This window comes from Nuphar pumila, chromosome 7, assembly GCF_984573655.1.
Source record: "Nuphar pumila chromosome 7, dmNupPumi1.hap1.1, whole genome shotgun sequence".
NCBI lineage: Eukaryota > Viridiplantae > Streptophyta > Magnoliopsida > Nymphaeales > Nymphaeaceae > Nuphar > Nuphar pumila.
In genome coordinates this window covers 111,388,844-111,407,487 of record NC_143255.1, presented here as the reverse complement: position 1 = coordinate 111,407,487, position 18,644 = coordinate 111,388,844, and the positions used below count along the sequence as shown (strand labels likewise).

At 38.7% G+C, this 18,644-nt stretch overlaps 1 protein-coding gene across 1 annotated transcript; it reads left to right on the top strand.

Annotated features, from left to right (window-relative positions):
• The first annotated feature begins 202 nt into the window (after window positions 1-202).
• Window positions 203-17,738, top strand: LOC149832941 (uncharacterized). The gene is made up of 2 exons (XM_090012657.1): window positions 203-1,735; window positions 17,145-17,738. The coding sequence occupies exon 1, from the start codon at window positions 307-309 to the stop codon at window positions 1,732-1,734; it is 1,428 nt and encodes a 475-aa protein (XP_089868783.1). The 5' UTR covers window positions 203-306; the 3' UTR covers window position 1,735; window positions 17,145-17,738.
• Window positions 17,739-18,644: the final 906 nt, after the last annotated feature.

Here is an 18,644-nt window from a genome sequence, read left to right as displayed (position 1 = left end):
GAACATTTTTGTCAAAAAATATATCCATCTTTTTTATATGTTGTTTTATTAGAGTTACCGTGAACAACATTGACATATCACACGAGTCCCAAGATATTCCTTCGTACACGCCGAGTGCCTGTTCGGGGGGAAACATGCAACACCCTCTCTAGTTTACATGTTTTGTAATCCTATTTTCTTACGGATACCAGCGTCTAAACCGTTTCCGTCCCGCTAGTTACAAGCTTTCCATCCCACTCCAGAATTGGAAACTCAAAGATAGAATCATAGAACCCTAAACCAGTTTCTTGTGTGAGAGAGAGAGATATGGGCAAACTGAGCGGCCTGATACCAAAGCAGAACCGCCGACCTCTCTCCCTCATGCGAAGTGCTTCAAAACCATCGTCCTCTTCTTCCACCAAGAAGCCAAAACCAGACGCCTCCTCCTCCCTCATCCCCCACAACCAAGATGACGATGGCGACGACCATCATCATCCCTCTGCAACCCCACCTGCAGAGGACAAGAAGAAGCAGAAGCACACCCGCATCTTCACATCCCACAAGCTCTCCCACGCCCAGAGGATCTACGACTCCATGCTCCCCAGGTGCCGAAACCCCCGCGATCCGTCCTTCCACAACTCCCTCCTCGCCGACTTCACCCGCCTCTCCACCTTCCCCACATCCCTCCAGCTCCTCGACCACATGAAGCTCAAGTCCGGCTTTATCCCCGACCGCACTACCTTCCACATCCTCCTCGCCCAATCTGCTCGAACAGGCGAATTGCCGCGAGTCCGGGAGGCACTGGATTTGATGACCACCCATGGAGTTCCCCCGGATAACGCCTCCTGCGACGTCGCCGTTCGCGGGCTCTGCTCCGTCGATAACGCCGAAGACGCCATTGAGCTTTTCAAGCAGCAGTTCTTTGCCTGCAAATCTCCCTCCTCTTCCTCCTCCCCTGATGCCTTTACCTATAATTTCTTAGTTAGGCATTTGTGTAAAGCAAGGGCCGTCTCTAGCGCTTATAGATTCATCGACGAGATGCGCGAATTGAATTGCAAGCCCGACCTCGTTACATATACCATACTGATCGATACCGTCTGCGAGAGCAAAAATCTCCGGGAGACCACGAGATTACTTGATGTTCTTGGGGAGTCTGGATTCAAGCCGGATTGTTATCTTTACAATACCATCATGAAGGCATACTGCATTGTCGATAGAGGGAATGAAGCACTTGGTGTTTACAAGAAAATGATGGAGCAGGGTATCGAACCCGACCTTGTCACGTACAATACTCTCATTTTCGGGTTGTCAAAGTCCGGGAGGGTTGATCAGGCCAGGAAGTATCTGGAGATCATGATGGATGAAGGGCATTCACCGGATACGGTTACTTATACCACGTTGATGAATGGTATGTGTAGAAAGGGGGATCCCATGGGCGCACTCGGGCTCTTGGAGGAGATGAAGAAGGAAGGTTGCAGCCCGAATTCATGCACGTATAACACTCTGCTGCACGGTCTGTCCAAGGGGAGACATTTGGATACCGGGTTCAAGCTGTTTGAGTTCATGAAGTCGGATTCGGTGAAGCTCGAAGGTGCCGCTTACGCTACATTGGTCAGGTCGCTTTGTCGGGCTGAGAGAGTTGCGGAGGCGTATGATGTGTTTGATTACGCATTGAGCAGCAAAAGCTTGACAGAGGTTGCTGCATATACGACATTGGAGAGTTCACTTAAAGTGCTGAAGAAGACGAAGCGTTAAGGTGAGTTTTTCTAAGAGTTACCAGAAGCTTCATAGATAGGTGTGAAGCACGCATCCCCGAAACTCGTTTTCCCCGAAACTCGTTTTGGAAGAGCGAAACTTGCTTCTGACAGGAATCTAGATTCTCCTGCTCATCTCCTGTGCTTTCCACATGTTTTTTTCCTGCTTTCCTATATGATTCTTGTTCGTTTCTCTCACTCTTTTATGTTTTCCATGTGCTTCCTTTCACACTTTCCGCTCACTTCTCATGTACTTTCTTTCAATTGGCAACCATCATATTTAGATTTTGAGAAGAATTTAATTCGTACACTACTAAATCATAAAATTTAAAAATAAATTTTATGTTAGTTTTTATTTATTTTTCCTTTGATTTGTATTTTGCTTCCCATTTGATCCCATGTCACTTCATCTTTTATTTCTATTTTGCTTTTAAATTGATTCCTTGCTCCACGCTTCTTATAAATTTTAAAATATCTCGCTTCTGGCTTCTACTTCTCTTTTTGTTTTCCGCTTCAGCTTTCTAGTCTGGTAACCTTGGTTTTTCTTTTCTCTTTCTTCTGTTTCTACTTGGTGCTTCTTTCTAGTTCCTGTTTTTCTTTATGATGGGTTTTGCTTGGTGAATATGGTTTTCTTGTGCTTAATTTTGTAACGTGTTATGGGTAACTTATGCTGATTCATCCGATCATTTCATTAAAACAGGACAACTTTATGAACATTATTACGTAAAACTTTTAAAAAGGACAGCAAACAAAAGTTTGACTTTTATTTATTTGAAGCACAACTCAGAGTAATGAGATTAAGATTCCTTTATGAAGTCTTGCTGCACCATCATCAGCAATCACACTTCCCATGAATGAGAAGCTAAATTTTCTGCGTTAATGTAGTGTATTTGGTGATTAGTTGAGACTCCGGATACTGGAGAAGTGGCAGGAACCTTATATTTTATTAGGTAAAAGGTAGTTTCCTATATTCTCCCATAATTGAGAATGAAGTTTCCCACAAGTGTGAAGCTAACTTTCCTGCGTTAATGTAGTGTATTGGGTGATTATGGTTGAGACTCTGGATATTGAAGAAGTGGCAAGAACATTCTATTTTATTATGTAAAAGGTAGTTTCCTACATTCTCCCAGAATTGAGAATGAGGTTCTATTATTATATTTTCCACTTTTGTTGATTTTTCCTTTGGATAGGAAAGTGAGCAATGCCATCCATGTATAACTCAGTCTCCTAATGAAAATTGACGACCCCATGTAGATTATGTGTTTCTCTGGTTAAAGAAATATAGACGTTGCACTTCTAGCTTGTAAAATCGCAATCAAGCCAACCAGTTTGAAACCATTGCGCAAAGATACTTCTTCCCCCCTATATACTACAATTGATGGAAACTTACATAAAAACCGCATGGCCTGTATATTTTTAGCCATGTTGAGAACATTGTAAAAACTTCAGTTTGGGCCATATTCAGTCAAATCTAAATAGATCCTTGTCTAAGTTGTTATGTCAGACATGAAGCAATCAAAGTGCCTTTAGCCAACCTTGTACATAAAGCCTCATCAGTATTGCAGCGGTAGGGGGCATTCTTCCTTAGAGTGAAGCAGCATTAGCCATTTCTCAGAAGTGTGACCTAGCATGTGCAAGAGCTAATAATAATAATTTAGACAACTTTAGCCAGTGTTTGACTGTATGGAGAACATGATCATGATGGCTTGTATATTTAACACTTCAACAACTTTTAGGCACATATCTACGTTAAAAGTCCATGCTCATTACATTTTATGGATATAAAATTCATTGGTTTTTAACAGAATTTGAATCCAAGATATAGTTTGAAAGTCATGCACACATTGTTATGTGTTAATCAAAATACTTAAGCAGCTTAAAAGCCAGTCATTTTCAATTAGATCTTAACATTAAGATGATGTTAGAGAGCTGGAGATGGCAAATTATTCTTCTCAATCTTAATTTGGACCTCTATAGTAATAGCTGTATCAAAAAAAATAAAGGTGTGTGGGAAAGCAGGTTCCTTAAGATGAATTGTTTTTTATTCATCTCTGCTGGTTACGTAAAGTAATAGCTATATAAAAATAAATAAAGGTGTGTGGGAAAGCAGGTTCCTTAACATGAACTGTTTTTTATTCATCTTAGCTGGTTACTTAAAGCCTTAGATACAGCATAATGTGAACACTTTGCTGGTTCTCGTTAACAAGGTCATGTTGTGGACCTTTTCATGATTTAGACTATAGGGTTGAATTTCTGAACCATTACCCACATGACCGTCGTTCAACTGTCCAACAATCATTATATGTTCTCTTTTCTCTAGTTCCTTCATCAATTAGAATCTCTCTCTCTCTTAGGTTTTTCTGCTCTCATTTCAGCAGCTTGCCTGCTAAGATTAACGAGCAAGGCTTGTTGATTCTTAGGTGTAGTGCTTCTTCTCCTATGCCACCTATTGGTATTAGTACGTATTGCTCAATACTAGAATCAACAACTAAAGCATCTGAGGTTGCATCGATCAAGGAAACACATGAGAAGGGATTGCTCTCTCCAAACTTCACCTTCACCAAGTGTAGGTTTTTACCTGTCACATAGACATGACTATTGAGCAACTGTACCTGTGTTGACACGGCCCGACATGTTTACCGGTACCAGACACAGCACGAGTACGTTCTGGTTCGGATCGGGTCGGGTCCAACTCTGACCCAAACCAATTTTTTTTTACGGAAGAAGAAAATGAAAGAGGAAGAAGAGGAGAAGGAATAAGAAGACGAAAGAGGAGTAGAAGGAAGAAGACGAGAGAGAGAGAGAGAGAGAGAGAGAGAGAGAGAGAGAGAGAGAGAGAGAGAGAGAGAGAGAGAGAGAGAGAGAGAGAGAGAGAGTACCCTCTTCAACCTCCTTCTTCCAATCTGCCCGAGAAAGAGAGAGGGAGGGAGGTAGCGTACCTCCTCCTCTTCTTCTTATTCTTCCTGCAACAATGAGAGAGAAAGAGAGAGAGCAAAAAGGGCATATATATATATATATATATATATATATATATATATATATATATATATATATATATATATATATATATATATATATATATATAGTTGTGTCCTAGTACCCGCATTTTTTGAAATTTCTGTGTTGTGCCCTTCGTACCCGTACCCGTACCCGTACCCGTACCCATGTTACCACGTACCCATGTTACATAGGTTTTTACCAATCCTTTTCTTTTCATACCGAATCGTGTTTGTTTTTTGTAAAAATAAATGGTGTTAAGTAAGAAAAAAGGAATCAAATCACACCATCTCTCTAATAAGTAAATGCCTCTTTTTCTCCCAAAGTTGTCGGAATTATTTGTAATAAGATATTGGCCACAATTAAAGAGGTTTTATCAATAAAATTCCCATTTATCCAAGATCTAGGCATAGTTTGCAATCCATTTTCTAATTCTTCTCATTACCCCTTATGGGTAAATGATCCCACAACAAAGGAATCGTACAATACGAAATGACATAAAAAAGACTAATAACTAATTATCAAATAAAAAAATGTGGATATTTTACTCAATCCTTTTGGGAATGGATCAATAAGGAACTACTTGAATATGGTTGGATTTTCAGTTCCAATTTAATAGTTAACCAATGAACGAGATTGTTAGCTATTTAATCCAAATGCAAGAATCAAGGAATTTTTTCTACGGATTCTAATACTAATATCAATAAACAATAACCCATCCCATAATAACCCAAAACTTTTTATTTCATTATGATAATAAAAAAAAGATCAAATAATCGTTCCACCATGATAAAAATGGGGGTAAGGATAACTATCCAATTAATGAAAAAACAATTGGAAAGCAATAGTCATGGTTGTAATCCTTCAAGCTACCGAGAGATGAATGAACTATACCATTTGATCTTTCTCTCGAATGAAATTGTAAGGCATAAGAAAATACATCATTGAGGGATTTGGCCGTGAATCTCTCCAACCCAACCTGTGGTGGATCCCGGGGGACAAAGTCAAAGCGCTTGATCCTTTGCCCCAACCTTTGATGAATGATCCTTAGGGCTCATTACTTATTTGGATCGTACATGAGGTTGAGGGTCCAATTTTATTTACTTCAGAAATGATGAGCATGATGGATCATGCACTATCTATATATACATAACAAATACCGATATAGATATATAGATCCAAATATAGAATATGTACATATTGCATCTGAGACCTTTCGATAGGGAGTTGTGGTATCAACTTGTATGGCCATGTCCTATTCGGGGGAATAAAATTGGGATTGTCTCTAGCAGAAATGGCTGAGTGGTTGATAGCTCCGATCTTGAAAACTAGTATAGTTACGAACAAATAACTATTGAAGGTTTAGATCCCTCTTTCTTCTTTTGCTTGTTGAATATATTTGTTTAGTTATTGTTTGTTTTGGTTTTCCCTAGCTAGCTCAGTCTTTGTCATAAGGGAATGACTTGACTTATTTATCGTCTCAGACCAAAAGAGAGTTGAAGCGAGACACTCTTGATGTCGAGTAGAAGCGATCTAGAGTTAGTTGAGAGAGCGATAGCGACCGATAGAGTGAGGGAGCCGATACAAATTAAATTCCTTAATTGAGGGAGCAATAGCGACCGATAGAGTGATAGAGCAAAGGGATCAAGCGTTACAGATTAAACTTGTATGAAAGCAAGGATTCCCCTTCTACAAAGAATAGATTGCATGGAGTTGGCCGAAGGCACATTCCATGGTTTTATTATGGAGTTGCGGAGTTAACTAATAAGGAAAGCATTCCTCGAGCTTGTTAGGGCGAGAGATTCAGGATAGAGGTACGGTAGAGGTGTTACAATAGGGGTTTGAAAGAAGTTGATTTATTTATTAGTAAAGCCGAAGTCAATGGAGGTGTTATCATCAAAAGGTTACAACTGCGAACTTGAGAACATAGTTACCCAATAAAAAGACTCACTTGTCATATAACTATTGTATTGAGCGTAAGACCTAACTTCACTTTGAAGAATATTTTATTTTCAAAACATTACTTTTAGTTTAGAAAGATAATATTGGTAGGTAGATATGGGACAAAAAAATCCACTTGGTTTCAGACTTGGTTCAACCCAAAATCATCGTTCCTTTTGGTTCGCACAACCAAAAAATTATTCCAATGGTCTCTAGGAAGATGAAAAAATACGGGATTGTATCAAGAATTATGTACAAAAACATGAGAATTGTGGAAACTCTAAACATTCATTAGGGTTAGAGTTTCTCAAATGGAGCACAAAGGAGAAGAGGAAAGGAAGCTCGACTTTCTTCTCATCTTTAAAAGAACAAGAGTACCTTTTCTTTTAAGGCTCTACTCTCACTATGTTACAAGGCAAAAACAAAACAATAAAATATACACAACTAAACTATGGCTAACAATGAAATAATATACAAAGGAATACATAAGAAGGGGGGTAGCACAAGGCTAGTAATACACTGTTTTACATAAGTCTCAACAAGAATATCCTCAGTTTTTTAGAGAATTGCAAGTATGGATATTAAAAAAAGAATCAATTTGATCCAAGTCATAGTTCATATTGGATTCACCAATATCTTAATAGAGGGTAGAGCCCAAGGAATCAAAGAATTGCAGACTAATGTACAAAAAAGCTTTCATTCTATGAACCACAGATTCAACATTGTTATCGCAAAAGTTGCAAGACCTTACGGGCAAGTTGGCAACCTAATATTCTGCTCAACCTTTTTTCACCTTCATTCCAGTTCCCATAGTCATTGGGTCCATTCGCCAGCTCAGGTTTGGGCCATTTATCTTATTGTTGTCTTAAAAGGTAGAAGAAAGGGGTTCAAGTGTTGTATGGTGGAACCTCTCATAGGTGATCGTTCTAAACCCATTGATCTCTGGTTCTTTCCTGTTTTCATGCTCAAATATTATTAATTTATATCTTGTTCCATTGAAGAAAACGTAGATACTTTTTCTGTCTGACATGGTGACTCCATCTTGCTTTATTTTGGATAGTATAGATGCAAAGTTATTTTTTTCTTATTTCTTGCTATTTTCCCTTCATACTGAACATATTGACAAATCTCATTCTCATGAAAATGGTGGTGAGGGAAAATCTTGTGATATTTTGAAAAGCGTGTTTTTCTTGAGAGAATCTCAGGAAAATATCGATCTATAAAAAATATATACAATATATATAAATAAAAGTATAAATGTAAATGATATAGAAAAACCATGCAAAAAATGTTTTTATCATGTTAATTATTAGGTTAAAAACATTTCAAAACAGGTGATATTTTGAAAATATCATGTTTTTCTCGGTATGATATTACCCTAAAAAACATCATGATTTTGTCGCAATGTTTTCAAAATGTTGGCGATATTTGTGACTATGATAAAGAATATCATATAAATTGAGCTTGATGCAGTCAATACCTTGTCTTGTCCTTATAAGGTCTAGCATCTTGTCCCTCGTTTTTCTTCTTACAGAACCAACAACAAACGAAACTTCTTGAACAGTGTGGATCCAGAAGTAGTATATCGGTGTTTGCTCACTGGAGAAAATATGATAAATTGGAGATTTGAGAACCTTGAAGCCTATGAAAAAGGAACAGAAATCAAGAACTTGATGTGGTATAAAATATCTTGGAATCTTTGAATGAAAATCATTCATAGTCTTGCAAAACCATTAGTCTTTATCTGAAGCTACAAACTGACAAACTGAGCTAGAAAAGAAGGCTGTCGAAGTTTGATTGTTTGTTTCCTTTAGTTCTAAATTCTAATCATTTTGACTTGATAATCTGCACATTCAACAATCAATCACTCTCTAGTCTCTACTAAACCTGGACAACTTTGGAAACTCATAAGCTGGGCCTGGGGCAATTTAGACTTCTATTTAGGTGCAATATTATTCACAAATAAATCTACTCCAGCCTGGTCTCGATAATTTGCTCTTTTGTCAAGGATTACATTTTTTTCTATGGATTCATGTGGACCTTTTAAGCTGTACAACTGGGGATTAATGAGGCTGAGCACTGCTAGATACATGGCTTCTCAATTAGAATGCAATTCTTGGGCATCGTTCCCTCATAAGGCATTCATGTCCCTGTTGTGGTTTAATACCTCAGGTGATAACCTCAAAATAGGAAACTGTGTCTAGCTTGGGACTGCTGAAACTAAGGGTAAGCAAGTGGGATTAGGATCTCTATGCACTGGGATGACTGGACAACTGCAGATTCGGACCAGGCCAGAGTATCCATAACTCTAGATACAAATGGCACTAAACCTGGGCATCATGGTATCTATAATCAGCAGGATGGGCATGTTGCCCAAAGGAATGTAGATATACCTTGAGAGAATAGGAACTATACTTGTTGAATGTGCAGAATTGTGAGGTGGCAGCTGTTCTAGTGTTCAACTCGGACCAGGCCAGAGATGATTCCTGTACTAACTGGGTTGAAGATGGGGTTTATATAGGTCATTTTCGGATATTGTGTAGCTAGTAGATGTTAGTCATGGTGACAAGCAGAGGCACAAGAGGGAGAGAGTGAGTAAGAGAGACACACAAGAATTTCAGAATGGGGAAGAGAATGCAATATAGTGAAATCTTATACTAAGCAACCAATGAAAAGCTTGCAAAAGGCGAACATGCATAAAGAAAAAGACGTCAACCAGAAAGTGGAAGCACCTTGTACATGTAAAGCAATATCTTACAGTAATTTGCAGGTTCAAAAGGTGAGAGGAAGCCCCTCAAAAGTAGTGAAGACTAGGTCGTTGCATTTGTTGGCAGCTACACCTATGAATCTATATGATGGACGGAATGGAGGGCTACTAGGAACAACAGCTGGGACATTGCTGTGGTCCACTACACGCAGAAAAGGGGTGTGGCCAGAGTTTTTTATATTATGCAATTTGCTTCCTAAACAAATTCAATGGTTTACCATAACTTTATTTTGCCAGCGGCCTGGTCACACTCATCAATGAAAAGAAGCACAAAATATTTGTACATGTTTAGTGAAATGTTGTCACACACACACATGCACAAGACAAAAAAGGAAAGGGAAAAAGGAAAAAAGGAAAAAAATTTCTTTATTGTGAAATGTGTAATCACCATGAAAGAAACACAAGCCCAATCTGCATAAACCCAAATGGTGTATAGGCATACGCCTTCACTTCTCAAGTTCCTTAAACAAATGAAAGAGCTTTTTAGGCTTTGACTACAATGATGGTAAGTACCTTCTGATTTTTCTCAAACAGCTTGACCACCTTGTGGTAAATGTTGCCCTGAAGCCCTATTTTTGCAAAAGTATTGAATTGAAGATAATGCTTAATTATTTTATTCTCCCTCTGCAATATCCTTTTGAAGCAGTTCCTATTTTAATGCAACATTTTCTTGAAAACAAGTCATTGTCCATCTGCTTTTTCAAAGAAAGAGATGGTTGTGAGGACCTTCAATTGTGTACAATGTCTGCAGTAGTTCTGGATCTTCTGGAAGCCATGGAATGCCCCAGACACAATATTATATCATTGTAATAAAAGAGTCTCCTATACTACTGGATACAGATAATTGCAAGCTGAGTCATACATTTGATCAAAATATACTGTTTGACGATACAAAAGGGGAGGGGCAAAGTGATCTTATGAAAACATACAACTAAATAATCATTTGAAGAATAATCCATAATTTCAACGTTAAATTTTATCTTCGACTTTTTCCAATGCCACTCAGAGCTCATGATAGAACTCATTATTCTAAAATGCCTTTTATTAAGTTGTCTCTTTTTCCTTTTAATAATCAATGCCTAAGTCACAGGGACTCGGCAAAGCAGGTGCCGCACCCACGTCGACGCGACGCGAGTGCGGCACTTGGTGTGGTCAACATGAGCCTGGGTGCGGTTAACACACCCAGGGTCATTTTCGTCCAATTTTTGAACGTAAAAAAAATTTGTTGCTCGATAAAAAGGGGTTGCGAAAGAGGATTAGGGCGCATTTATTTGCCCTAATCCTCTCCTCTTCGCTCTCTCGCTCGCCTCCTCTCCTCCCGACGTCTCGCAGGGGAGGCCGACGCCACCTCCTCCTCTCCCTTGTAGCAGGTACCCTCTCGCTCTCTTGTTAGGTCGGTAGGGGAGGGGTCGAGCCCCTCCGACTCCCTCTCGCTCTCTTGTTGGGTCGTCAGGGGAGTGGTCGAGCCCCCCTCCTTGCTCCCTCTGATTTCAGGGGAGGGGCCTGTTTTCGGCAGGGGATGGGCCAAGCCCCCCACCCTGCTCCCTCTGATTTCAGGGGAGGGGTTGAGCCCATCCCTGTTTTCGGCAGGGGAGGGGTCGAGCCCCCCTCCCTGCTCCCTCTGATTTCAGGGAAGGGGTCGAGCCCATCCCTGTTTTCGGCAGGGGAGCCAGGAGCTGGAGTCGATATTATAAATCTTGATTGTCTGCATAATTGATTTTAATATAATTTTTTTGTGTTTTCAGGATAAAAATGACGGATAAAGGGAAACGACTTGCATCATCCTCATCCCCACATATGAGTTTTGTTGTTAGTTTTGCTGATAGTTGTAGTGGGAGTGATGATGTGGGGCCACTATGGGTACATGTAGATAAACTTGCAAAAACTAGAGGAGGTGGTGGAAACAAAAGATTTCGATGCAAGCTCTGTGAAAGAGATTTTGTTGGGTCTTACACAAGAGTGAAGGCTCATTTGTTGAAGATATCAGGACATGACATTTCAGGATGCAAGAAAGTTGATGAGGCAATGCGAAGACAATACAAGAAAATACAAGAATATGAGAAGAAAAAGACAATGAATGATTATTGTGCAATTAGTGTGCCATTTGGAAGCCACCAAGAAGATGCTGAAAAAAAAGAAAAGTCAATGTAGGAGATAGAGAAACGATATAAGCAGCATTCAATACTTATGAAAGGGAGGATATGGATAGAAAAGTAAGAAGGTATTTTTATTCTAGTTCACTCCCATTTAATGTGGCTAGAAATCCTTATTGGAAGGATTTAGTAGCATCTTTGGCAAATTATAATTTGAGTGGCTATGTGCCTCCAAGCTCAAAAAAACTACGAACCACACTTCTTGCAGAAAAGAGGGCAAATGTGGAAAGGTTGCTGGAGATTAAAAAATATTCATGAGAGCAAAATGGAGTTTCTATTGTTTCTGATGGATGGACAGATATTTAAAGGCGTCCACTGATCAATTTCATTGCTTGTTTGCTTAGTGACCCAATATTCTTGAAAACAGTTGATGCATCTGGAGAATATAAAAATGCGGAGTATTTGAAGGGGTTGTTTATAGAAGTCATAAAAGAAGTGGGTGATCAGAAAGTGGTACAAATCATTATAGACAACGCTACAGTTTGTAAAAGTGCAACGTTGAGTTTTGAGAGTGAGTATCCTCATATTTTTTGGACTCCCTGTGTAGCACACTGCTTAAATCTAGTCCTAAAGAGCATCCGCAACCCCCAAAAAAGAAGAAAATTCACAAGCATATGCTTTATGTTCATGGATTGAAGATTTAGAAAGAAATGTCAAAAGCATTAGGAGTTTTGTTGCTAACCACCATCGTGCTAATGCTATATTTAATAGGCATTCTGGCCTGAAATGGTTGAAGGTCGCTGAAACACGTTTTGCGTCCATCATTGTGATGGTGAAGAGGATTAAAAAAGTGAAGAATGCTTTGGTTAGCATGGTGACTGATGAAAATTGGACATTTTATCGTGTTGATAATGATATCAAGGCTCAAGAAATTAAGAAATTCATTGTTGATGCTACTTCCTTCAATTTACGCAACCTATTTGCGAAATGTTAAGAGAAGTTGATAAGGATGAGCCCATGTTTCACAGAGTTTATGAAATGTGAGATAATATGATTAAAAAAATATAAGGTGTAGTTTTCAAGCATAAAGAAAAAAATCCTGCATTGGATGATTCAGAATTTTTTAACCATATTCATTTAATTTTAGTCAGAAGATGGGATAAGAGCAATACTCCTTTGCATTGCATGTCACATTCTCTTAATAAAAAATATTATGCAAATAAGTGGCGGGCAGGTGGTATTGGTCGTGTGCCTCCAAATTTAGACCCAGAGCTATCACAACATAGAAATATGTGTATAATAAGACTTTTTCCAGAAGCATATCTTCTAAATCAAGTCATACAAGAGTTTGAAAAAATTTCATCTTCGAGATTATATGGACCGGCATTATTTGCGACAGAAGAGGATAATATAGATCCTATCACATGGTGGTTAACATTTGGATCAGAAACACCTCTTCTCCAACGTCTTGCATTAAGATTGCTATCGCAGCCTGCTAGTTCATCTTGTTGCGAAAAAAATTGGAGCACATATTCTCAAATCCACAATATGAAGAGAAACAAACTCACTGGCAAGCGTGCAGATGATTTAATATATGTTCATTCAAATCTTCGACTACTTTCGCGAACCAATGATGAATACATATACTAATTTGCTCTCTTAGTTATTTGATTATTTCTTAATTTTTTATTTAAATATACTTGTATTGTATTTAACATTTTCAAATTGGGTTTGTAATGCAGACAAGGAACATCCACATTTTGGGATGTAAACCCAGAAGAGTGTGACTTCGAGGGAGAGCATGATTTCAACATGACAAACATGGATTTATCTGAGCCCAGTATTCCTTCTAATGATGCATTTGATGATGAAGAAGAAAATTATTAAGATCCATTACTTCATTGTCATATACATTTTAGGATATACTTTTGGTATGTAATTTAGTTTTTTTTGCTTTACTTATTTGATTGATATTTATGTTGATATATTGCATTCATGATGAATGATATTATGACAATGTTAATTGTTAAAACTTAATATATATATATATATATATATATTATATAATTGTTGACATTTTTGCCCTGCTGCCTATGTCACACGGACTCGGCTAAGGAGGTGCCGCACCCGAGTCGACACGCCCCGACACGGGTGAGGACTCGGGTGCGGCTTCGGACTCGGCCCGGACTCGGTCAACGCCGAGTCGGACTCGGTCAACGCCGAGTCGGACTCGGTCAACGAGTCCAGGCCGAGTCCGTCCACATTTTGGACTCGGTCAACTTTGACCGAGTCCAAAAATGTCCCTAAAAAACTAATTTTTTATATTTTTTATTTAAAAAATATATATATAAAAAAGGCACTGTGACTGTGCACAGTGCTGTGCCTGTGCACAGTGCTATGCCTGTGCACAGTGCTGTGCCTGTGCACAGTCACAGTCTGTGACTGTGCACAGACACCTGTGGCATTTTAAAAATAAAATAAAATAAAATTATATATATATATATATATATATATTTTTGCCGAGTCCCCGTGTCCAAAAATTTTAAAATTGTGCCGCACCCGTGTCGCACCCGCACCCGCACCCGCACCCGCACCCATGTGACATAGCCTGCTGCACTCCTGCACCCAAGGTTTTTTAAAGTGCTGCATCCCCACACCCATGTGACATAGATCAGCGCCAACCATCAAAATATTTTTTGATGGTGTGATGATGTATATGGAGTAGCCATTCCTATAGTCAATTCCTATATATTTATATCTATTGGTTGCTACCAGTGTTATTAAAAACGCGCCTCAAGGAGCAAAAAGCGTGCCTCGCCTCAAGGCAAGGGGCTTTGTGCCTTGAGGCGTGTGCCTCATAGGCCTTGAGGCGCACACCTTGAGGCAAGGCGCTCCTCGGACTGAGGCGTACATACCTCGATTTATTTGGTCAAATGAGGGTCAAAACCCTCATTTGACCAAAAAAATAGGGCTTAAACAAAGCCCTACCGACCCTTTTTATGTGTTTTTATTTTTTTATCACCTCCTATCTCCCTCTGCCTCTCATCTCCCTCTTGTTTTCGTGCACGACAGCAAGACCACCGTCGGCGGCGACCTCCTTCTCGCAACAACAGCCCCAAACGCCGGTTAAGGTAGGATCTCTGCATAGTCTTCTTCCTCGTGTTCACACATAATGCATTTTCTGGCCACATGAATGTCTCTCTTTTTAAGGTTAAACTGGGTTGTCAAGAGAGACCAACCATGAAAACATGCGAGCTCTAGGGAAAGTCTCAGCACTTAATACGGTATGTTTGGAAACCACCCAATGTCAGATCTTGTCTTCAGTGCATCACACCATCCCCCAGTCTGCCAGCAGGGCTCTGTTCAAGACATCTAACCTGGTGATGCCTAGTCCACCTCTGTCTATTGGGGAGGTGACCAGTGCTCATTCAACTATCTGCCTTTCCTGGCTTCAGTAACACCATACCAAATGAAGGCCTGCATCAATTCAGAATTACAAATTCCAGTGACATGGGTATTATTGTATTTCTGAGCAATGTATATAGAAAGAGATCCCCAGCCACACCCAATATCCAAAATTGTCTGCCCATCTTTTACATTTGCTCTTGCACAATATGTCGCCAGCATTGCTCTCTCAGCTTCCTCTAATGTGTCAGACTTATTTCTGAAGTAACAGCAGCTGCAAAATATAGTTCATAATATTTCAATTTGTTTAAACCAGGTCAGAAAGACCTGGTATAAGAAAGAACCAAGAGTAGCACACTTCAACAAATAGTTCTCGTGCATTCTTATTTTTGGCATTCTTGGGTCCCAACAAACAAAGTGTTCTATGTTGATCACATAGGATTTCATTTTTCAACTTAGATTTATTTGATTGATTGCATGTTTTCGGTTTTGATGAATTTTTGTATTAAGGATATTGACAAAAATTTATTTATGTTAAGTTCCATGACAGGATATAGATGTATTAAGCCTAATGACAGTTTTGAATTTCTGTATTAAGCACATTGACAGAAAGTGATCTATGTGTTAAGTTCCAGGGCAGTTTTGATTCTTTTTAGAAAAGAATAATTCGTTTGTTTTTTGTCCACAAGGATGCTTATTGATATTCTATGCTGCAGTTCATGCGCAGACATACGATGTTTATCTTTTTGTTAAATTTTTCTATTTTTTTTTTAATTCAAGAAAGCATGCAGCTGTAGAAAGTGAAACAATTTTTAATTTAATGAATGCCCATGTTTTATTTTTTAGATACTTACATAGATTAAGTTGTTGCATTAATGTTACTTTTACATGTTAATCTCATATTTTTTTCAGTATTTATTTGAGATTTTTTATTTTCTGTTGGATGTTGCTTCATCAATAAAGATTTTTTTATTTATTTATAATTTTAGATATTTTTTATAGTTTTTTTAAAGTTTTTAAAAAAAAAAAACTTTGAGGCTTACGCCTTACGCCTCGCCTCAGATTTTGGTGGAGCGCCTCGCTACGCCTCAACGCTTTTCACAACACTGGTTGCTACTGTAGCCTTAAATATATGTTCGATTCATTGTATTTGTGTTTGTATGTCATTTCTGTTTTTTTTTTATTTGTTTGAACTTTGAATTGATACTACATATGTAACAAAGGTTATGTGTATCAGCATCTTGTCTATATTTTAACATAAATTTTCTGTTAGAAATAAAAATAATTTAAGATGGAGGTGATGTGAACCTTTTCATGTCCCTTGAGGCCATTTTGGTTGAATATTTGCAGCCTTGATCAATTAAAATCCTCCATTTTGTTCAGCATTTACAATTTTCTGATTGTTCAGACGTGTAAGAAACTTTAAACATTTGAAAGTTCTGATATATTTGAACTTTCTTTCACGGCTAACATGTTTACTTCTTCTGGATTGGGGTGTGATTTGGACCATAGTTTCTATCTAGGGATTCATGAAGGTGTTTGAGAAGTCAAAGTGGGAAGCAAAGGTTAATGGAAGAGTTGAAAAGTTACAACTTTTAGCTAGCTTATGGCAGAAGCATGTTAGGATGATGACACAAAGTGTGTAAATGTTAGAGCGGATTTTGGGGATCATACAGAATTATATTCTGGAAGTGAGCTTTTGAGGGACTAGAGTAAGCTTTTGGGAACTGTGCAAGTGTTTGGACTTCTGTTTAAGTTATCAAAAGGTTAAGCTTGGGATATGCCACAAAGAGTGAACTTTTTGAGATATCCTGGTTGTAGCAAGATGGCTGTCTTGGTAGTCACTCAGCAAGTTAGTGTGGTGTTTGGAGTGGTGAGCTTTTGAGGGACTAGAGTATGCTTTTGGGAACTGTGCGAGTGTTTGGAGTTCTGTTTAAGTTATCAAAAGGTTAAGCTTAGGTTATGCCACAAAGAGTGAACTTTTTGAGATATCCTGGTTGTAGCAAGATGGCTGTCTTGGTAGTGTCATTCAGCAAGTGAGTGTGGTGTCAGCATAGTTTGTAAAGCCTTCAAAATTTGTTATGCTTCTCTTTTACCATTTGTCATGTGCTTGGTATTTAAACACCAACCACTTTATGGGTGTGAACTTGTTCATTTGTCTGCTTTCTTTCTTTGGCCTTATTATGATTTGACCTTGACATCATGCAGATCAACTGAAAATAAAGCATTCAGGACAATGTGCCAGTTTACAATCAAGATGACCTCTTTGGGGATCTTTAGTGCCTGATCTTTTTGTGTGTTGCTTTGCATATGCTTTTCTTCCCCGTCATGATCTTCTTAACCAGTCCAGAGATCATGCACAATGGTCACATTGAAGTTTGCCCTTGAAGAGGAGTGGATATGATGGTGGACTGTTGTACTGCTGATGAAGGGGTTATTCCCATCACCCTGTTTCTAAAGGGGTTGATATTGTTTGTAAGTCCATCTATTCCTCAAAAATAATGTTAGTGATGGTGGAAATTCTAGTATTCTGTTATCTTCTATTTTGGATGAGCTGTCTTTGATCTGGTGCACTAATCAGTCAGTGCTACATTTCTTGATATGTACAGATGTACCTGCTTTATAGAACATTTTGTATGCCCTCGGATGTATGGTACGGGATCTATTTTTTAGTGACCCTTGTTCCTAGGCAGGTTCCTTGTCATTAAAACAAAAGGATCTATTTTAATGGTTGAGCACTAATGCTCTATGAGAACTTGAAATAAGCTTGCTATCTATGTTGTTATTTTGGTTTCCTTTAAATTGAAGTTCACATACATTTTCATTCCAAATACAGGATAGTGAACCGGATCTTACCTTGTCATTCGGGTATGGATATGTTGGTTTTCGGAGGCTCATCTTTTCTATGATGTTTAATGGATATCGAGGGCTAGTGAAATAACAGTGGCTTATCTGCCGAAATGGAGGTTGAAGAGAAACAACTATTACAATTGTGAATTAGGATAATGGTAATGTAATATGAACATCACTAGAATTCTTAGTCTGTATGTCAGAATTTGTTGCATTTTAGGGCCCATTTTGTGTTGATTGGTTATGGATGTACTGGATTACTGACATTCCAGTGGCTCATTCGTGGAGATTGAGGCTGAAGATGAACAGATAATCAAAATGATGACCATCTTAGGAAAATGATGTATTATGGGAATGCCACGGGAACTGTTTGGCAATATCATTGTTGGTGGTGTTGCTGAGTTTGGTACACGACCTTGTCCGGGTTGTGTGGTTCTCAATACCAGAGTTCATGGTTGCTGCTTCTTGCTGTCACACCTGGTGCGTCTTCAGGGCCTTAATTCACATGCTATTTGGTATGACATGAGGTGCTGTCTCACGTATGATTGGTCCAAGTTAATTGGAAGAAGCTGCTGCAACATTTCCCTTTTGACACTTGATAAGCCTTTGATCAATCAGATAGGAGATGGATGAGAGCAAGCAAATGAATTTTATCCCTTGGTGGATTTTGTTGTTGTGGGGTTGGGCCTCATTGTGGTAACAGTAGTTGGAATTTTGAGGACTCGCTAGTTTTAAGTCGCTATGAGAGAGAGTATTTACCTTTTCCTTCTTTTGAACAAGGCTAGAATCCTTTGTATAAATCTTTAGGTAATTTTTCAATCTTTCTAAAATAATGGAATTCGAAGTTTGGGAAAGGTA